This window comes from Cloeon dipterum, chromosome 4 (genome assembly GCF_949628265.1).
Source record: "Cloeon dipterum chromosome 4, ieCloDipt1.1, whole genome shotgun sequence".
NCBI lineage: Eukaryota > Metazoa > Arthropoda > Insecta > Ephemeroptera > Baetidae > Cloeon > Cloeon dipterum.
The window spans coordinates 2346260-2367746 of NC_088789.1; the positions used below are offsets into that span (position 1 = coordinate 2346260).

General features: G+C 38.1%; 3 protein-coding genes across 5 annotated transcripts; 2 read left to right on the forward strand and 1 right to left on the reverse strand.

Annotated features, from left to right (window-relative positions):
- The first annotated feature begins 3685 nt into the window (after window positions 1–3685).
- LOC135942934 (ankyrin-3-like) lies at window positions 3686–8239 on the forward strand. Its single transcript, XM_065489289.1, has 5 exons — window positions 3686–3989; window positions 6561–6867; window positions 6980–7130; window positions 7188–7492; window positions 7812–8239. Exons 1-5 carry the CDS (start codon window positions 3902–3904, stop codon window positions 8107–8109), a joined length of 1149 nt encoding a protein of 382 aa, XP_065345361.1. The 5' UTR covers window positions 3686–3901; the 3' UTR covers window positions 8110–8239.
- On the reverse strand, window positions 8202–12270 carry LOC135942935 (ELAV-like protein 3). Of its 3 annotated transcripts, XM_065489291.1 has the most exons (6): window positions 12094–12270; window positions 11853–11969; window positions 10914–11100; window positions 10767–10856; window positions 10426–10709; window positions 8202–9097 (listed from the first exon to the last, which is right to left on the reverse strand). In XM_065489291.1, the coding sequence occupies exons 3-6, from the start codon at window positions 11092–11094 to the stop codon at window positions 8510–8512; spliced, it is 1143 nt and encodes a 380-aa protein (XP_065345363.1). In that variant the 5' UTR covers window positions 11095–11100; window positions 11853–11969; window positions 12094–12270; the 3' UTR covers window positions 8202–8509. The 3 variants fall into 3 exon arrangements, with proteins under 3 accessions (XP_065345363.1, XP_065345364.1, XP_065345362.1); XM_065489292.1 differs by lacking the exon at window positions 11853–11969; XM_065489290.1 differs by lacking the exon at window positions 12094–12270 and having other exon boundaries at window positions 11853–12082.
- Window positions 12271–13034: 764 nt separating this feature from the next.
- Window positions 13035–17055, forward strand: pasi2 (Protein). Its single transcript, XM_065490027.1, has 6 exons — window positions 13035–13203; window positions 13877–14145; window positions 14209–14338; window positions 14396–14490; window positions 14816–15052; window positions 16056–17055. The coding sequence occupies exons 2-6, from the start codon at window positions 13924–13926 to the stop codon at window positions 16155–16157; spliced, it is 786 nt and encodes a 261-aa protein (XP_065346099.1). The 5' UTR covers window positions 13035–13203; window positions 13877–13923; the 3' UTR covers window positions 16158–17055.
- The last annotated feature ends 4432 nt before the right edge of the window (window positions 17056–21487 follow it).

The window sequence follows — 21487 nt, forward strand, 5'->3', positions numbered from 1 at the left end:
GATTAATCGAACGCGGGTGGCCGGGTGGGGTGGGCATGGGCAGGACTGCTTTGAAGTGCGGTGATCGCCTCCTTTCGTCCCATCACACCCGCCTAGCTCATTATATTCAGTGGCTGGCTGGCTGGCAGTGGCCCTTTGTGCGGGTCCACGCGGCGCATAATGCGTCTGCTGTGTGTGTGTGTGTATGTGCGCCGGCATGCGATATCAGCATTTCCACGCTCAAATGCGGGAGTAAAAAACCGACGCACACACACATACGAGAACTCGGCGCGCCACTCCAATCATGCGCACGCTATTTATTTACAGCTCGTCGGCCGGCAGTAGAAAAAGTAGTATTCAGCCGCACAGATGTCAGAGATGATTTTATTATGCGCATACTCGTAAATTAAGAGACTCTTTCAGCCCGCCGGGCTCTCTGAGGATGGAAATCTACACCTCTAAATTGCCTCTTCTGGAAAATAAATTAAATTTTTCGGAATTAAATTGTTCCTTCTTACGGAAATTTATAGTAAAGCATATATTAAGGGGAAATACAGTCGTAAATAAAAGTGCAGGGGCTGAATTCACGCGACGCGCAGATATGGCGTCTGGTAGAGTGCAGCGGGAAAGTTACAAACTTAAAATGAAATTAGCTTGAAAAATTTATCTTGAAAATAGCTTCAGCACAATTAATATTTTTGTTGTTATTTCTTACTAAACAGCTCATTAGCCCGATATTTGGTGAATCGATCGTTAGATGACACATCAGGCCAATTGAAATGTAACAAAATACGCGGGAATGTAATTATTAGGTCGGCACGCCCTTTTTTGACGTTTCTGATTGGCCTTCATTATTTCGATGCCATATTGACTTCTGACCGGCGAGAAAAAACACAGATCGCAACCTGGCCCCCTGTGGTTTTATGTTTATTTTTAATTGAAGAGCAATTTCAAATTTGAGGTCTTTTCAGAGATTAAATTTCAATCAGAAATGTGCTTACATTCGATTTTTACCAACAAAAATTATTACAAGAAAACAAGGGAAGACTAAAATTAACCCCGGTCGACTTTACGTTGCCACCAAATCAATTATCCGGCCCATTCAAGATTAATTTAGAAACACTATTAATAGATCGTTATTTGCTATCAATAATTGTTAGACAAATTTTTGTGGATTTTTCTGGGTGTATTTAAATGGGGATTTTCCAAACCGGAAGGATTAATTTATTTGAATAAGTGTAAATATTTACGCTAAATTTGAAGCTGGTGACAAGTTTTATAACAGGGGTTCTTTGCTATGCAAAAGATGTCGACGTCATATTTTGGCGATTCCCAGATGATTTCAAGGCTGTTTTTTTTTTTTTACTTTTCCCAGTTATAATTGCTTAACAATGATTTTTAAACAAATCTAACTCTCTCTTATTAGTGAATTTTCCAAAGCATTTTTGACGGTATCAGAAAGACAGTCCTTTATCAATTCAAGTAATAAGTGCCAAAAGGACAAAAAGGAGCTTCATAGAATCATCGATTGGAAATTATTAGTGCTGACATCATATAAAAAATGTTCTCTTTTGATATCGGTACCAGGAAATACAATTAACAATCCAATATCCAATTTTCCTTCTTCACTTCCGAGTTTACCAGACAAATTGGCGAAATTGATTGGAATTCTCTCTGCTCACTTTGCGCCATCAAATGCGAAGGAAACGCTGGAGTGCTTCTCGTCTGCAATATCAAATTCCTGATTCTTAGGATAAAAGCAAATAAAACCCGGCTCGCTCGCTCAGCTCCGTGAAAGCGACCCTTGCGACTCTCACTCGCAAGAAAAGGACACTCGGCCCCCATCTCATTTTCACTTTATTCCTCCGCGCCGAGAGTTGCTGCTTGTCGGTCGTGGAATGTGTACAATTATTATTGCGTCGTGAGACTTGGGCAAGCAAAGCTTCGCTCTTTAGTAATAACATTTTTTACCACTCATTTTTATAGTAGTGCGCCTCCCAGGTGCCATCACGCGTGAAGAAATTTATTTCGGGCACCGAATGAAACAATCCCCTTTTTGGCCGTCCCTTTAAAGCAATAAAAAATCCTTTATAGCTATGCACAGTAGCGACGAAAGTTAAATAATAATTTACGCGTCCAAATGCTATAAAATGCTATCTCCATCATTATTACTCGTAATCAATTATTCAATTTTGTGTTAGGCAACTTCCTTGTTGCATTGTCGCCTAAAGCCATAAAATGAAATACCTAAATAATTGCAGTAAATGGCACCGGAAATGCTTATTCCAGGCGAAGATGCAAAGAAGCGGGCGCATTCACGAAATATTCCTCTCCTCTCAGCCACCAAACCACGCCTTTCACTTTCGTTTTCCGCCTGCAATAATAATTCAGCAATATTTTTTAGCCGTCAGTGTCTTCCTTGCACTGTTTAGATTTCGACAGAGTCTGCGCATCAAGAAATGATAATTGCAGCTGCAAAATGGTTTCAAGCCCAGCACGGCTGTTTGAACGAACTTTCGTACTCGCTCACACACCGCTGCGGGATGAGCCCGTTCAACCTTGAAAAGTAATTGTATCGCGCGCAATTATCGCCGCATTAGCATTCTGCGGGGCTCTCCGCGCATCCCGAGCCTTAGAATTTATAATTGCCGCCGCTGTGTATATAAATATTTTAAAAAACAACGCGAGACGGGAGGGAATTTTACGAGACTCCCCACTAAATGGCCTGTGAAATTGCTTTGTAGGGAATTATTTTGTGCCGCTCGTGTGTCCGTTTCGCTCGTTGTAATTTGACGTGGAAATTGGTGAAAAATTAGTCGGAAACTCATTTTTTTAAATTCCATTAAGGAAAAATGGGTTTGTTAAGAGTTTGGAGGTTAAAGAAAAGGAATAAAGTAATCAAATCATTTTAAAAGGAAAACCGGACAAACTTCTATCTTTTATTGCTCAATTTTTGTTTGGGCAAACCTAAACAATAATTTCGATGGATAAATTGAGCTTAAGTTTGTAATTGATGTGAAATTGGTTATTTCAATTCGATCACAGTGCGTTTAATTTATTTTAAGTAAAACAATGGATAAATAATTTTAAGGCAACAATAACTATGAATAAACAATCATCAAAATTAAACGCAAAATTTACTGTTAAATTGTTTTTACTCCTTTTTGTTATTCAAATTGTTATTCATTATGTACAATATTTTCATTTACCAAATTACAACAGTTAATTGTACACAACAATAAACAAATGCCTTTAAATAATTTATTTATTGCAATTCAAAAATTGCTGAAGAAGTCGGGGCAGTAAAAGGTATTTTTTTCACCAACAATTCCGTGTCTATTCCTCAAATTGCCTCTTTTGCCGTTATTTTATTTTCTATGATAATTGAGATGCTCTTGCAAACGTAACAATTTAAATAAAAAAATATTCTTCCAACCAGAAATTCTTTACCCCTCGCAGTGCCGTTCCAGAGGCAGAGAATTCTCCTCAATGAAATTGTCCTTTCTCGGCTTTTCCGTGCGGAATTCAAATAATAAAATCTCGCGGTTCTTCCCGACAAAAGGCGCCGCACGCATTCAGAAGTCACAGGCGCGGTGCTTCGCAGAATCGCTGCGGAGAGCAGCAAAAAAAAGAAGCAAAGCAGCTTGTTAGCTCTTCTCTGGCTGGTCGACTCGCTCGCACACATAATATATAATTTAGCGGTCGGGTTTGCCGGCCGCGCGGCGAAATAATTATTCAGCGGGACCCCCGCGGAGGAAAAAACATCTCGGGGCTGCTGTGTGTATGTGTGTGTGCGCCTGGCAGGAAAAAGCCACAAGGATATCGCGTGTTAGTCACTCGGGTCGCTGGCAAGCCGCAACACTGCTCACAGGCAGTCAGTCAGTCAGTCGTGGCGGCGGTGCTCGCGCCAGTCGACGCCGGCATGGCACATGAGGCAGATGTGTGCGAAAAACTGTTCGCAGCAATCCGAAATGCAGATTCGCCGACAGCCAAGCAGCTCCTTGAGCAAGGTAACTCAGTTTATTACTATTATATATGCGATTGTTTGTTTGTTTTTCCCTCCGTCGCACTTATTCCTTCGTTTGAGCACCAAAGGAGCACACTTTCCTGACGCCAACTTGAGACGCTTGTCACCAGCAGAAGCACTATGCTGGTTTGCATGGGGATTATTTAAATAAAACAATTAAAGTTTCATTTTTGGTGCTTGCTTTCAAGTCCAAGTTTCGCTTGAAAATTAAATGACGTGTTTTTAATTATTTTTAAAAATATACTATTTAAGGAGCTCGACGTTTATTTTTATCTGGCGATGAATGAGTGATATTTTTAATGGACAGTCATGGCTTGCAATAATTTCTACAGAAGTTCGTATTGGGACTCAAAAATCTCAAATACTTTCGCTAATGGTGTTTGTAGATGCGTTTGATTGCTCAACAAACACTTCTACCACCTTATTGGCCCCTTCTTCCTCAATATTTGTTATCATCATAGTTACGTCAGTATTTTGCTCAAACGTCATTTTTTATTTTTAAATTTGCAAACTATTTTTGCTCAGCGTGATAACTGTACATTTAATTTGTATTGCATATGAGGAAACGGAGAGGATTTTATTCAACAAATTAAATCCCTTATAAATTATATAATAATATGTTTTCTTTAGAGGGAAAAGCTTTTTGAGTTTGTCGTTGCATTAACATCAGCGTGTGTTGCGTCGTGGGTTAATTGAAACCACTAATACTGACAACAAGTAAATATGATCTTTGTAAATCCAATCATGGCATTTAAACTCTTCGAGTAAGATCCTTTTCTATCATTACAAATAATGTTTCTCGTCAGGTATATTGCATTAAAAAAAGAAAGACTTAATAATTGCTGCTTGCTCCTAAGTCATATCAAGATTTCAGTTTCTTTTATTTTATAAAATAGAGAATCGTTTAGATAACTTTAGAGCTCTTTATTGTGTTGTTTCCCGTTGAACATAAGAAAGCGAGACCGGAACTGAACCGCGCAGTTATCATCCACATACATACACACACAATAATATCCCCCTCGGCTGTGTGAAGTATTATCAACCGCATTATTTTACACTCGACCTTATACAAACAGCACTTGGACCGCCGACCAGCATGAAATGCGTGACAGCGCATTCACCACAATTGTTTTCAGCTGAAAAACATATATATTACGGCCAAATTTATGCAGCTATGTTGCGACTGAGTCAAAAGGATGTGGCTGCCCGGAGATTGTGTCACATCCATCTTAATTATACTTAATTGCGGCCGATTAGTCGATAATGAACACCCCGCGGTCGAAGACGGGAACACGTGTGTGTCTCTCTCTCTCGCTCGCTCTCGCTCGCTTGACTCATAATTTAATGTATTCACGAGTTTGTTGTCTTCCTTGAGCAATACAAATGTGAAGAACAGCGCGCGGTCGCTGCCGGCGACAATGTGTCGAGATTCGCCATCTCCTTTTGCCCTCCTTCGGTTTATCGTCTGCTTGGCTTGTTTGCATGCCTCTTTTTTGTTGTTGCAGCGGTTTTCTTAGATAGCGAGTGGAAAGGCTCGCGGGCGGTCCACGATTTTATTGCTTTATTGCTATGGCCGAGCAGCAGATGAAACGAATTTGCTGGTGCATGCCACTTGGCAAGAAACGAATTGTTTCGTCCTGTCCACGCTTAATTGACTGACTGACGGAATTTTATCTAACATATATATTGGAATCATCTGTTTATTCGCGTGTTTCACATTGGTCCATTTAACTCTTCACATTTCCCCATCGAAATTGACGTTTGGAAATTGGGACTGATGAAATTTACTCGTATATAGGAGCGATTTTTTGATAGGGAAAATGCCAGCCATTCGATTTTATTTTCGCAAAATGTTAAAACGTCCGGGAAAAGTCAAAACAAATTTTTGCTTCCATAATTCTTTTGAAAAATATTTTTAAAACCAACAATATTTAAATTTTAAAATAATATTTCAGTAATTATTGGTAATTCAAAATTACTAGTTTGTGTTTTCTTTCCTAGTAAGTGCGAAGTATTTTTGATAATTTCATGAATATATTGCATAAATAAGTAAAATCCCAGTTAACTTTAAAAGGACTAGAGGTCTCAGCCAGCCAGCAAATTTTGGGTCACGTGAGCAGCCGCCTGCCGCCGTGAATTTGGCTAAGCTGCGCCAGTCACGCCAGCCGCCGGTGAAAAAGGGTCAAAAATTCAAAAGTGCAGGAAAAAATATCTTCCGGCCCTTTGAGCCGTTTAGCACTATCAAACTTCCCGTTTCAAATATTGTCAGTCGCTAGCCGCTGGTAAAAAAATTCGGCTAAGCCAGGCTGAGACCTCTAAAAAGGACAAATCAAAGTATTCTCCCCTTTTAATTCAAACCGCATAACGGCTAAAAACTAGTCAGTTTGATTCTCTCTTACTCAGTGTAATATAATCTTTTCTCTTTCTATTTCTCTGATGCTTTAAAATAAGTGGCGCCGAAACTAATAATAGAGTGTAATTAATTAAAAAGGACCCGTGAACATACCTTAGAATTAAACTAATAATTTATTTGTTATTTTCTTCTCGATTGCAGTTCGCGGAGTTGACCTAGAAACACATTGGCCAGCTGGTGACCCACCGCTCGTCCTCGCAGCCAAACACAGCCGTGACCCCTGCCTGTTGACTTGGTTGTTGGCGGCCAAGTGCGACAAAGACGCTCGCTCAGCCACCGGCGAAACCGCGCTGCACTGCGTCGTCGGACACTGGGACGATCCTGCAGAGGCGGTCAGGGTGCTCATCTCGGCAGGGTGCTCCGCAAACCTGGCCGACCAGCTGCGACGGCAGATGCCCCTCCATGTTCTGGCCAGACGTTGCTCACAATCAAAGAAAACATCGTTTGGGTTAGTAATTAAAAAAATTATTTCCTCATAAAATAACCGGCATCGAGATACTTGAGAAATGCTCTGGATATCGAATAATTTTATTGCATTATTAATTAATTTTGAATTTCAGCGGAGCAAGTCCATCAAAATTAATGCCATCTCTGATCACTTCGCTGGAAATTTTGGCCAAAGTGAGCGACACCAATTGCGAAGACCACAGACGAAGGACGCCCTTGCACATTCTCGTGAAAACCAACTGCAGCACAAGTGAACCGTATTTGGTACGCAAAAACCTATCCAAACCGACAAAATCTAATCAGTTAACCAAAAAATTTCAGTCTCTTTTAACCCATGGATCTCAACTAGACAAGCAGAACGAGCGTGGCGAGACTCCTCTGATAGAGGCGTTGGAGAACAGCTCTTTGTTTGCAGCCGAACTGCTCCTGGAGGAGGCTGCCAAGACGCAGAGCGACCACCAGTGGCTTTGTCGCTCCACTCAGTACGGGGAAACGGCCCTCCACGTGGCCGCGCGGAAAGGGCTGACCAACATAGTCTCGTCAATCCTTTCCCTCAACAGTTCGGCAAGCGCAACCATGCTGCAGGACTTGAATGGAGACTCGGCCTTGCACTTGGCCGCCGGAAGGTATAAAACACACACCAATTTTATTTTTATTTCGCACTTTTTTTAGATGAGATTTCTTCAACACAATATTTTTAACAGATCTTAAAATTCCAATCAAAAGATTTTCACTTATTGGCTGGAATATGTTCAAAATTAATTTTTAAAATGTATATAATCATTTACAAAGAGGGAAAATCGGTAAAAAAATTATAATTTGTAATAATTCTGGCTAAAATAATAAAGTAAATCACTCTTGCAGGAATATGTAGTTTTACGATTATTTTTTAAACCTTATCACTTAAAAGAACAAACATTTAACTCCCCTCCTTTCCAATTTCAGAGGTCACCTGGAGGTAGTGGAGAAACTGCTAAGCTCCAAGTCTGTGGAGGTGAACTGCAGGAACAAAAAGGGCCTGGCGCCCCTTCACGTGGCCGTCGAGAGCGGTTTCATCCACGTGGTGAAGGCGCTTCTGACCAAGCCCGACTGCGACATCCTTGCGCGCACCACCGACGAGAGAAGGTCGTCGCCCGTGGACCTGGCGCAGCAGGAGTACCGCAGAAGGTCGCAACCGGAGATGACGCTGATTTTGGTGCAGGAGGCTGAGAGGAGAGGAACTCTGATGCATGCCATTGGTTAACTCAATGTGTAAATAATTCGCAATACATTCATTTTATGTGATGAAAATATATAGCATGTTTGATATTATTAGAATTGATTTAAAAACCTGTCTTGTTTGTATTATAATGAATTTTATTGAAAATTTCGTATATCAGTTCTTTATTTAACAAATTTGAGCAACCCGATCATTCATGTCATTTGGTGCAAGATTTATCTCCAGGATGAATAGCCAGAAAATAGAGGGGTTCCCTCAGTAAATTCTCATTAAAATTTAAAATCTCTGTCTTATATTAAATTTGGAATGTAGAGAAATCGTGATGTTCGTAGTCATTCATTGTGAAAAAATTCTGGCAGGCTTTTGTCCTCATTTCACACAAGATGGTGTGTGTGATTGTGCGGGAATCAATCATGTTTGCACTTTAAGCAGTTGGTGGGTGGTGACGGAAGGCCACGTGGATCCTCCTGGTGCCCAAGACTTTTCCATTCAGCTGGTTGATTGCGGCCTGCGCCGATGCAAACGAGGGCAGGGTCACAAAGGCATAGTTCTTCCTGCCGGTCCAAGAGTTCTTGATTATGGAGATGTCGTAGACTTCTCCAAACTGGCCGAACAGTTCCATCAGGTTGCTCTCCTTGACAGAGTTGTCCAGGTTAGTGACGTAGACCACGTTCTTGACCTGGTTGGTGGGCATGATGGGCTCCACGTCGTCAAAATGAATCCTGGTGTTCCCCTTGGCGAATTTGACCATCAGAGGCCCTCCAGAGGGTTCGAGAATGACCCCGTTCAGCGCGTTCACAGCTGCAGAGGCCTCTTGCTTCACGTTGAATCGGACAAAGCCGACACCGCGAGGCTTCAGGTTAGAGTCCAGCAAGAGGCGAGATGTGATGATTTTGCCGTAGGGGCTGAAGATGTCCTCCAGTTGGGTGGTAGTTCTCACGCAGCTGGGAATGTTGCTCACGTACAGGTTGGCATCTTTGATGTCCTTGCAACTCGGTCGTGCATATGACACCTGAGAACAGAATTTTAAATTAATGGCAAAGGAATCAAATTAACCTTTCTATTTATTTTGTCTTTTGCTTTTTGATTGCTATTTATTTGTTGATTTTTCTTTGGTTTCAGTGGAACAAAATCTACTAAGTTAATCTGTTAAATGCAGGGTCTAAATACCAGGGTTGATAAAAGAGCAATTTTTTTGTAATAAAACACAGTGCATTATTTTTCAAAATCTTTCATATATTATTGGCACTTAATTCATTTGTAATAATTGGTTGGACAGGGTTTCATTATGCATACCACCCGGTTTCTTTCACCACTCTGGTTCTTCTGTTTTTCCCTTTTTTTTTTACAAATTTCTTGCGCAAGGTTTTTTACAATTTGCCCTGGGTTTTATTGGGAGGTAATTTTTTTTGTTTTTACTAGATTTTCTAGACCCTTCTATTTTTTAATAAACGAAGACACTCCCCATACTCCGCAGGGCTTGCCAAATTTGCAAAGCGCAAAAATGCAGCATTATTTTTTAGGCGTTAAGGAAAAACAGCTAAAAAAAAACAATTGCCCAATTTTCTTGTTTTGTTTTTTCAACTGAAAAAATTGGAGCTTAGGGTAATATAGAGGGATTTGTTGGGTTTCTTAGCCTGGAAAAATACCGGGGTTGGTTAATACCGGGTGGGGGAAGTTCGGAACCCTGGCAAGAAATGAATTTGTAAATTTTTCCCCTGTGAAAATCTAAGTTTCGGATCAGAGCGGTCAAATTTCCTCTACTGTGCAGTTTTATCTTTTAAATTGCCATTTTTTGCTGACTCAATATCTTCAATAGATTCCTCTACAATTTTTCAAGCCGAGATCATGAGCAAATAAATTGAAAATTAATTAAATCTAAGGTGCCTGCAAGAAGCTGGTTTAAGTTGAAAAAAAAATGTTTTACAGCTGCATTAATTTTTATAAATAGTACGGTTTTTTGCAACCCTGAATTTGTTAATCAATTGCCTATGACCTCAACTTGAGCTATGGGTATACAGTAAAAGGAATAACAAGTTAAAATTATAACTCTGAAATACAGTAAAACCCCTTGTTCAAATTTTTGCTTTAAAATAAAATCGAAAAATATCTTTCGCATGTGAAATAGAGGAAAATCGACTTCCAAGAAGCGGCTTAAACCTGTGATGAAATGCAGATGGTATAAAGAAAATTCAACCCCGATTTCAACTACCTTAAAATTGCTGGATTAACACTCATTTTAGCTCATACGCACAATCATTCCAAATTAATGCGCATTTAATTAAGGTACTTTAAACTCTTTGTTGAAATATAATCAATTAATGCTATGAAAATTCATACCTTGATTTCTTTTGATCCAATTTTGAGTCCATTCATAGCTTCTATTGCCTTTTTGGCAAAATGAGGCTTGGTGTACTTGACGAAGCCATAGCCCATGCTCTGTCTAGTAATAGAATCTCGAACAATTTTCACATTCATCAGGCTGCCAAAGGTCTGGAACATCCTTGTAAAATCTGCCTCACTGATCTCAGGAGGAATGTAGTTCACAATTAGGTTGCAATTGGGAAGGTCACCCTGCTCCGACATGCTGTCCATAGAAGAGCCAACAGAGTTGATAAATTCTCCTGCAACGCGAGATTTGATTATTTTATAGGGAACTACTTGTAACTGATAATACGTACTTGAGGCTGAACTAGAATTGCTGGTGCTATCTTCATAGTGGAACTTTAAGGGTGAGCTGAATAAAGTGTTGGCATATGGATTGTACAGTGCTGCAAGAATACAATTAATACAATTTGCGGCGTGCTTACTATTTATTTAAGTCTCACCTCGTGAATTGTAAGGAGAAAGCATAAAAGAAGGTATCTGATGCTGTAGTGGGTACCCAGTGGCCATGGCACTGCTCACGTTTGAAGGACTGCTGAAGAAGGGGTAGACATTGTTTTGACTTGGAAGAGTTGGGGCTGCGGTGGAGTTCCAGTAGCCAATGGGACAAGCGTGGAGAGACATCAGGACCTACACATCCAAAACTTAATATTTTACCTTAATTGCTGGAAGTCGCGGTCTTAGAAATGAACAGAGAGGTGACCTCACACTTCGGGCACTAAATAATGTAATTTTTATGGAGAAAAACCAGAGATATGTCCATTTATTGAAAAATTACACTTTTTGACGCAACTTTTAGCCTTCGCCACCCAAACTTTAATAAATTAGGTAAATTAGGGTGTCTCATAATTATAATCGCCGCTAACTGTAGCTTTTCCATAATGTAATAAAAATGCTGATGTGGATACCAGATGTCTGTAATTAAGATATTAATGAGAATAAGAGAAGACATGATTATGTTACATATATTTTGGTTTTTAGGTCCCAAAATTTAACATGAGCCTATTAAGCAAAATCACCTGTTCCGACATCCCTAAATGCAATATAAAGAGCAAAAAGCTAGATATTACGTGAGAAAATTATTCGCTTAAATTGATGGATAATATTATTTATTTGTTGTTAATGTATTGAATTATGTATAATGAATTGGGGTAGTTCCAATTAATGGAAAAATTCTCAATTTCATAAATATCTATGTTATATACATGCATATGTAATCACCCACAATTATTAGTCACACCTAGCATTTGTCCCACAAATTGTTCATAAATATATAGTAAGTCGATGATAGAGATGGTATAGACGAGATGACGAGATCTGCAGTTCAATTGGTACATATTTTCAAGCTCCATTCGCACAGGGAAATTCGCGATAAAATTTACCTGTTAAGTGTATGTACGTGGTTGAGTAAAAAGCTGATGGTGACAACAACTGTTTTAAGGAAATGCAGCTGCGCGACTATCCTTTCTAATTGGGCTTTGAAGCTCAGTTTGTTCTATCTGCGTGAATCATTAATCAATTTGTATTGCTAAAATGCTTAATTTTATATTTATGTTGCTTTCAGCTGCGCTGGCTACGAGGCTGTTGTTGGTGCTACGCTGCTATCCTGTTGCTGTCGCTCACCTTGCTGTTCTTGGTTCTTGTACTTCTTGTCTCATTCTTCAGTTCTCCTTATCACTAGCACCGCAGCTTGGGGCCCTTGGGGATGGGAAGGGTATGGGTCAGACTGTTCAGAGACAGAATCGGTGGCTCATCAAAGCTGAAACAAACGCGCATTTTTGTCTTGCCTGATCTTGCGCGCAGCACGCTTTTCTTTGAAGTTCTTTTTTTGAGAGGGGGAGGAGGGAGTTGGAAAATCATCGACACTACATTGTCATGTCATGTACAAATTTAATGTACATGAGCACCGACGCACAGACAGACACCTTCAACATCAAGTTTATATCGAACGTTCGATTTTTGGTTGTTGCTAACTCGTTAAATCTAACCTCGTCCATGTCCATGCAAAATTGTTTTGTGCTTTCCTATGAAGTTAAATATTTGAATTTTTGTGAATGTTGAATAAATTGTAAAATAAAATTATTCCAATTTTAACTTACAAAGCAGTGAAAGCAAGCAAAATTAAAAACAAATGGGGGCGAGCCTCTTTGGAAAATTTTGCAATATATAACGTGGAAAATCTCTAATTTGCTAATTTGTATTTTGTTGCTTTGCGATTTTGCGATTTAATGCTTGTTTATATGTATTTCTAAAAAATTATGTAATCTACATAACATCGCTGTGTCGCTTCAGGCGCGTGGTGTATGTATCGCGAAATCAGAAATTATCGTGATTTTAGCATGCATCTCACGTGTTGATTTACGATTGACATGAATAATGAAATCAAAGGGAATGGTGAACAAAGCGTGCAGTGCAAGAGCAAGCTGGAAATTCATTGGTTTATCAAATTAAAATAGAGTGTTTTGATTGGCTATCAGTTTGTGGCTGTTGAAATTGGATGAGGAAGGATAGCGCGCCAAAAGCGAGGCACCGCGACTCGCTGGAATTCGAGGCGAAGAGGGGAGAACAAGTGACTGAGCAGGTGCGCAGAATAAACAACAACTTCTTTCGTATCGGGACAACGCCTAAATTGAAATTTGTTGTGTAGAAAACAATATTTCGAGCTGTATTATCTGATCACTGAATTAGAAAACTATAAAAACCACTCTCCTGCGCGTTGACCGGCTCAAATAGGTATGATTTTATATTATTTTTTTATTTTTCTCGAGATATAAGCTAGTTAGCTGTTTCTTTGAGTACATAGGTGTTAAATAGGGCGTGTTTTAATTTAGATTGTTTTTGTATGCAAGTTAACGGTTTGCGGCATGACATCATTCAAACCTGCAAATTAATTTTTAGCACTTTAATCGTAATCGTACACTTGTCGATCACTAGCACTCTCATTGGTCATTCACATATTTTAGGATTCTACATTTTCGAATTTGTGATCATCGTAAAGAGAAAAGGAAAATTTGCAAATTTACACAGCACAAATTTTTGGCAAAGCCATGTAGATAAAAATAATTATAAATTTCGTCCTTTATTTCATCTCTCATGTATCCAATGTTTTTGTTTGAGCATCGGGGCAGTAAAAAAATTATTCACAATGCCCCAAATATGTAATCATAAAAGAGAGTTCAGCAACAGCAAAAAACCTTCACCTAAACTCACAGAGATTACAAGTATTAATTCGACCTTTGTTTTATGATACATGCCATAAACCAACTTAAATTTGATAAGAAGTATCAGTACCATGCTCTTAAAATATTTTTCCAGATTAAAAATATAATGGTCTTTTAAATCCTTTTGCTTTAATATGTTTTTTTTTCAAACGCCTATATATGTAATCTAAGTTTTTCTTCAACAGGTTAAATCCAATCAGCGGTATATTTGTTGAGTGATTGGGAATCAGAAATGGAATACCGCAGTTATGGTGGAAAAGCGCCCAGTGTTCGGAGCATGGCGCCTTCGATGTACTCGCACCACTCCAGAATGACCACCAGGTCCTCGGCCAATTTAAGGTCGACCCACTCCATGCGCTCCGTCGTAATACCCTGGTACCAAAAACCGATCGTGCAAGACGCTTTCTTCATCGACATCCAACGTGCCAGCATGCTCACTGCTTGTTACACCCTGGTAAATTCCCTGTTTTACTACAATATAGAAATACTATTTATAAAATTTCGCCCCTCCTTGCAGTTCCTGGGCTTCTTCACTTTGTTCATGGCAGCTTTCGACATTTACTGCTTGGCTGAAGCAGCACCAGGGTCCACGCATTATGGCTACTATATCATCTCGTTTGAGTTTGTGTATGTGGGAAACATGCATGGTAAGAATTTCCATTGACCGCATTTGATTCCAATTTATTAATATTGATATTTTTCAGTCCGAAATTGCCTTGTCGTCTTCTCGCTGTTTTCGCTAATTGGAAGTGTTGCTCTCATAGTCACCAGCATCATGCTGATTGTGGCTCTGAGGAAGGTGAGAGATTAATTATATTAATTTAGCACAAAATTTCAAATCAAATCAGTTTTTCTTTATTAAAAAAAGCCAGCCGCCGGTGTAAAAGGGTCAAAAATTAAAAAGTGCAGGAGAAAAAATATGTCTTCCAGCACTATCATTCTTCAAGTTTAAATAATTGTCAGCTAATTAAATGGCCAGCCACCGCCTGGCAAAAAATGCAGCTAAGCTCATCCCGCCAGCCTCCGGCTGAGAGCTCTAGTATTAATTTACTGTCTACCTCTTGGAATGTTTCTTATTCTCATCTCACTACTGATTGAGTCACACATTGAAATAAATGTTTTAGGAGTATGAGGGGCGCATGGTTCCCTGGCTGTACTGCATGTTCGCCTTCACTGCGTGGCGCTTTTTTGCCTTTGTTTTCGCATCGATTGTCAACGACCTCTACTTTGGATACAACTTGTTCATGTGCCTCGCATGGATTGTCTTCACCGTTGTCAGCTGCTACGGTTGGATCTTGGTCTACTCACTCTATCTTGAGCTGACAGATCTAACCAAACTTGAAGATTTGGCACATCTTAGGGTAAGTTATAAGAAATTATTTAAAAAATGCACATTTTCACAACCAAAATGCTCTATTATTGGTTTCAATAGCTATGTCATGGTTAAGTCATGATTTTAACACAGATTGAAAAGATGTTCTGTCATTTAATTGTCATGCCAATATTTTTAATAATGCTAACTGGTGACAGATGGCGCTTTAATGCATTTGCCAGTTTTGGTTTTTGGTTCTTGCACTTGGATTTCGGAGACAGTTCTGCTTCTGAGAGTTCTATTAAAATTATTTTGGCATGCAAGAATGTTCCGACAGTGATAAGATACTAAAAATACTATTTCTACTGCCTTTAGGAAACAGCTAAACAATAATTATTATATATATTTAAGTCGTGTCTCGTTTTAACTTGTAAATAAAGAAAACCAGCCCGTTGACTCGCATTGTTAGAGAGTTCTCAGAATTTTCAAAGCAGTAGGAGGTATTTGAGCATTTCGGGGATCTAAAACTGGCTGTTGAATGTCGGAGATGGCAAAAGGTGGTTAGTTTAGTGACTCGAAATGTTTGAATGGCTCAACGGGCTGGCGCCGACTTGCCACTAGCTGGTTTCCGCACCTTTCCAGTAGCTTTAGGGACAAATGTCTGGCGTTTCAATAAACTACCTCGGTTCAGGGAGGCGAAAAGATGGTCAAATTGGACCCAAGCTCCTCTGCGGCCACTCGGGCCCCATGTGAAACACTCACCGGTGTTATTGGGACCCGGTGAGCTCATAGCCACAGGATGTGCCGAGCCAAAGTTAAAAAAGGCTAAATTATATAATAACCTCCCAGGCGAATACGTAAAATTGGAATATCATCATCGATTTTACACTTATTTGTCCAATAAATATTTTCGATAATTTTATTACGAATTGGAATTGTTTATGAAGCTTTGCACTGTAATAATTTCATAATGGAAGAGTTCATGAACTTGGATTAGCGCCAGTAATGTGTGTTGTGTACACTCATGATTAAATGTAATCTTTGTATTTCAGATGGGCACCATGCACTCTCTGAATGCTTCTATTGCTCATTCCATCGGAGGTTCGAGGCCAACCACACCGCACAGCGCCATATCAGCTACGCCAATTCATTAGGTTTAGATCTCAAATCCACGAATTTCAGATGTGTGTATGAGTAGGCCCAGCCACAAGTTCCGGAATCGCACTTAAAATCAAATTTCGTTATTTTAATTAGTTTTTGGAACATATTTTGATAATTGGTAGAGAGAAAGAATGCAGTGAGAACTTAATGACAACAATATTTTTAATACATGCTGCTGGTGAAGTTTTTATAATGCATTCCGTCCAAGAAAGTATCACTAGAGTATAGTTCAGTTATAAACCAAGTTAACAGATCCGTCCAAATGAGCTTTTTTGTAATAATAATAATTATAGTGAAAAAATTAACATAGCTGTATAGGAGGCAAATTATGTCAACGACTAACTCAAGCAGCCAACATAGTTTAGAAACTTTGTTGAGCCAGTAGGAAGATATACATTTCATATTATGCTGCCTAAGCATTATAATTGCTCTCAATTGACGAGTTGAAGTCAAATTAGAATCTGATTATGTGTACCCTGGCACAGTTTACTGTAAGGGCAAAAGCTAAGTGCATTAACTGGTATTGATATTATAATAAAAAAGAGTTTGATGTATTTCTTGAGAAATTCTCATGTATTTTGGATATTTTGATCGAGAGTCTTAAGAAGAATTTCATTAAAGAGAATCTTGTCTTTTGTTACTTTCATCACAGATGTTAAAATGATTCGCCTTCTGCTTATGCAGTAATTATATTTTTATATAGTTTTATTTTCTCATAAAGATCAGCCAACACTTTCAACTATTTTAGATGTGTCTGCTTATATTTTCGATATTTACATCATTTATACTTCAATGTTGCAGTTTTGTTAATAAAATCGCCTTTCGGTGAATAGTAGAACTTGAAACAAGAATTTGCTTTTCACCCAGGCTATACTTTTTTGAACAACGAAATTTATGCACTTGTTTTTATTCTGTTGAACCCTCAACCAAAGAGAGCGTTTATAACTTTAAATAATAAAAATCGAAAGTAATAATTATTTCACCCTCATGCTCCATAGCGATTTTGAAATTGTTGGTATCGTTTTTTCCTGTAGGACAAAAAAATGATAAATTGGAATAAGTAAAGGGTTGCCAAATTTACAATGCTACATAAAACTGATTAACTCCTTTGTTAAATGCGTCAAAAATTGAGCTTGCTTTTATTTTTAATTAATTTCTAAACGAAATCTGGTGCTTCCACATTCTGGAATGTTAAAATAACTGTAGGAATTAATTAAAATAGAAACCTTTAGCGCAATTAACATGATCTTTAGAATTAGTGCCTTAAATTTACACTTAATATTTATATAAATTCTGAGAGCACAATTCCCAGACCTCATCATCTAATTGAAAAATAAAATACTGAGTTCGATATTGGTATATGCAGATGAGCATTATGAAATATATATCTCGCCACTTTTTTCACATTACGCATTTTTACGCCTTTAATTTTGCAATATTTAAATAGTTGTTGGCTAAATTTACTCGCATTTGCTTTGCCTCAAAATGTATGAAATAATCATTAATTATCAATTAAACTGTAATTTAAAAATGCTCTTTATTTATTCACACTGCGCAAGCACTATTCAAATTCAACGAGCGGCGCGAATTCACAAAAGAAAAATAATATGTGAAAAGGATAATCATATTTAAATATTATCACAATTTCAGTTTTTTTACGTTTTAATATATTTATTTTTTCCTGATGCAACGCTGCAGTTACACGGGGATGAATGACCTGGAAGATGTAGGCTGCAGTTGAACCAGGGTGGCACGTATGCAGTTTTCCACCGCCACAATTAATATTAATGGACATCTCTATCCCGCGATTAATACCAAAAAACGCCTGTTTGTCACGAAACGCTCCCCTCACAGCCCCTGATTTTGAGCAGTGAAAATATCCGAAATAAAGAAATGGAATGAGTGGCGTCCCGGGTTTGCTGTAATAAAGGACGCGGAATTACGTTATAATCACAATCACTCATTGTCAGCTTTCTCCTCAAAAATCTATGTGCTTTTAGGTAATGGTATGAATTCAATTGTTTACGCAGAATAAATCAACTGGAAGGAAAAATAAAACATTGAGTTTTCCAGCCCTCAGATTTCCTTTTTGGCCTTCATCCTCTCAAATTGAATAATGGCCAGGTAAGTGTAGGGATTCTGGGAAAATTATGCGCTCTTTAGCACAATTTGGTCATTTACCGATTCATTTTTGTCACAAGAAAGAATTCTTTTGTTATATTTTATGCGGACGCGTACTTTGAAAGAGCGGCCTCCCCGCAGTGCTGCACGCCTTGAGCTTGATTGAAACAAATTTTTGTGTCAAGAGAGAGAATGCAGCGTGTGAATGTGTATGCAGTCGGCAGACAGCTTATTGACGCCGGCCGTTTTATAATTTTAAAAAAGGACTCATTCATGCTCATCGAGTGGCGCGAATTCGCAAAAAAATGCATTGGGAACGGGAAAATCATATTCAAATATACCACAATTTAAATTCTTATTCAGATTTTTACGTTTTTATGTTTTAAATGTTTTTCAGTTTGCATTTTAAAAAAGCAACAATGACTTATATGCGTGTCGGTTAATAGTTTGACCCTAACAAAAATGATAAATAATGACACGGGGATAATACTTAGAAAATAGAAAATAGCAAATAGGAATAAAAAAAAAAATAGGAATATGAGGCTGGCGCACTATGCATCCTCGGATTCAACAGTGTGGGTGGGCAGTGTGGGCACCCTCGCTCCCCATATTCCCAGCAGGGGACTGCTCTCATTGTCAGGTGTTTACACGAAACAACAAGGGGAATAGATTTTAACAAATAAGCGTCGGTGGTGTGTGACAGCTAATAACGCGGATGATTTATTATAGCACTTTGTTATCTCTGTACGTTAACACGGATTTCTTTACTCCAAAGTGTTAAAAATTATTTTCTTAACAAACCATCAATACAAAATCGATTTATGATGCTGGAATCTAATTAATTAGAATCTTTAACGAATTTAGGTATTTTAGGGTTCTAATATAAATTCACCGAAACTGTTTGAATAAGGGTGAATTATGACAAAAGGTATTGAAGGCTAAAATGTTGAATTATTGTCAAAAGAAAAATAATGTAAATTTTACGCTCATTCATGAAGAAAAATCCGGACATTCTGTTGCAAAAATACTCGTAATTTTTTTTTTACTTACTTACCCACTTACCCTTTCGGCACGTAAAAATAAAAGTATTCAAAGAATCCTTATGATTCACATTTGCACGTATCCCTCGTAGGTGGCTAATGACATTCTCTTCTGTGAGCTCTGATAAAAAATGCTCACTGAGAAACTTCAAAGTCTCATTAGTTAAAAGGTCAGGGCCAGGAGCTTTTTTAGCTTTAAGCTCTTTAACCGCTCTTTCATGAAAAATTTAACATCTTTCTGGTGTTCTGACCGTGTTGGATAACACATATCTTTCAAATTTAAAGAATCATTAGAGCCGAGGTTCAGAATGTTATATATTTTTTCGAAATGAGTTTCCCAATCTGACATAGCAACATTGTCAACCTTTGAAGAGCCACCTTTTTTATTTAATAATTTATAAGATAGATGCTCGGCTTCGAAAATGATTTTTTCATCACATTTTTCGATAAAATTGTCCTTTTTCTGTTTAATTATTCTTCTATAAGCCATCTTGGCATTGGCAAAAATTTCTAGCACTTCTAATTTAATATTTTCAGAATTTGGGAAACTAGGGGATCGAGGAAGTTTATCAATAAAATTTTGAAGAAATTTTAGATCTTGTTTGAGTTCAAAGCACTCGGAATCGAACCACGGTTTACTAATACGAGACTTACAGAGCAAATAATATTTGGATTTTTCAACAAATGTGAGAATGTTTTCATAAAATACATTATTATCATCTAAAGCTAATTTAAGTGACTCATTTTAACCAAACATATTCAATATAATTATCGATAATTATGTGCGCTGTTAAAAGTGTAATGCTTGACGCGTGATAGCAAATATGAGGATAATTATAAAATTTGGCGTAATCAAGAATAGTTTTTCTGTTTCCTGTGCTGTTCCTCTTTTTCCCTGACTTTTTTTTATTTTTTTTATTAAATTCCATATTACAAAATGCGGTCTTAGCAATTTATAAGGGTTATGATTTTAAGATAAGATTTAAGAAGAAAATTTTGACGTGGACCCTTTTTAGGCTAGACGTTTAGGCCCATTAAAGAAAATAACGCGGCACAACAGTATTAAAATGCAATTTTATCCTTTCTATAAATATGTATGTTTTTACTGTTATAAATGAGATCAATATAGACCAAAAGATTATTCAAATTATTTTCAAACAAAATGCCTGTCTTGTCCTGTTCCTGAAAAATATTTTCATGTTCTGCCGGAATTCGAGGGAAACAAGATTTCTTGTTTCCATTTCCTGTCTTGGAAAAGGGACGGAAATGAGGAAGGAAGCAGAGCTATGTCGTGAGGATGGAGCTTCTATTTTTTAGTTAACTGCACTATAATAATTCCTTTAATTTTAATAAATTCGAGATTTTTATGAAAAGGCAACTTAAACGTGGTGCATGTGTTGCGCGCATTTTGCGGTTGATAAATCATTGTGATTGATAAGAGAACCAATAGGGGTAGCAGTTCTTTCTCGTCTCAACTGTACAGGAGCAACTGGGGAGCCAGCAAGTGGTTAGATCTTGCAACGCTGCCGTTACACAGACCACAGAGGGTGAAAGACCTTAACAATTTAGAGGCAATATAACCACTTTGGTGGCGCAGTTTCCCAACGCCGTGTGCTTGCAACAATCTCGTACCAAGAATATATGTAGCATGTTTGACAGGAAACGCGTATTCCACCCCCACTTTCGAAATAAAAGAAATAAAGGAATGGAATGAGTGAGTGAGGTCAGTTCGGGGTTTTCCTGCAACAGAGCGAAGGGCGCAGCTTATGGTAATCAATCACTGTCAGCTTCCTTTTTGGGGGAAAAAACAAAATTGCTCAAAAATATTTGCTTTGATGTATGGCATAAATTCATTTCAATCTAAAGGAAAAATAAATAATGAGCTCCCATAGCCATTAAAATATTATATTTTTGGCCATTTGGCCCTTGAAAAAATATTATGCCACTCTCTGGTCATTCATTTACAGATTCTTTTTCACGCTTCCATTCATTTTAGCTTTTGAAAGAATTAGGAAATTTTTCTTTTCCTTCTGAATGAGTGATTTCGACTGACTTTATTTTTAATTTTTTATAATTAAACAGGCCCAGTCTGGCGCCAAATTTTTTTACCGGGGACTCTTGATTTGCACGGTTCACCGAGCCACCGCGGCCAACTACCCCCA

Coding starts and splice junctions, on each gene's coding strand:
- LOC135942934 (XM_065489289.1), top strand. CDS start 3,902: ATGGCACATGAGGCAGATGTGTGCGAAAAACTGTTCGCAGCAATCCGA. Junction 7,131..7,187: donor GCACAAGTGAACCGTATTTG/GTACGCAAAAAC, acceptor AAAAAATTTCAG/TCTCTTTTAACCCATGGATC. Junction 7,493..7,811: donor TTGCACTTGGCCGCCGGAAG/GTATAAAACACA, acceptor TTCCAATTTCAG/AGGTCACCTGGAGGTAGTGG.
- LOC135942935 (XM_065489292.1), bottom strand. CDS start 11,094: ATGTCTCTCCACGCTTGTCCCATTGGCTACTGGAACTCCACCGCAGCC. Junction 10,857..10,913: donor TTCTCCTTACAATTCACGAG/GTGAGACTTAAA, acceptor GTATTCTTGCAG/CACTGTACAATCCATATGCC. Junction 10,710..10,766: donor CAATTCTAGTTCAGCCTCAA/GTACGTATTATC, acceptor CTCGCGTTGCAG/GAGAATTTATCAACTCTGTT.
- pasi2 (XM_065490027.1), top strand. CDS start 13,924: ATGGAATACCGCAGTTATGGTGGAAAAGCGCCCAGTGTTCGGAGCATG. Junction 14,146..14,208: donor TCACTGCTTGTTACACCCTG/GTAAATTCCCTG, acceptor CCCTCCTTGCAG/TTCCTGGGCTTCTTCACTTT. Junction 14,491..14,815: donor TGATTGTGGCTCTGAGGAAG/GTGAGAGATTAA, acceptor TAAATGTTTTAG/GAGTATGAGGGGCGCATGGT.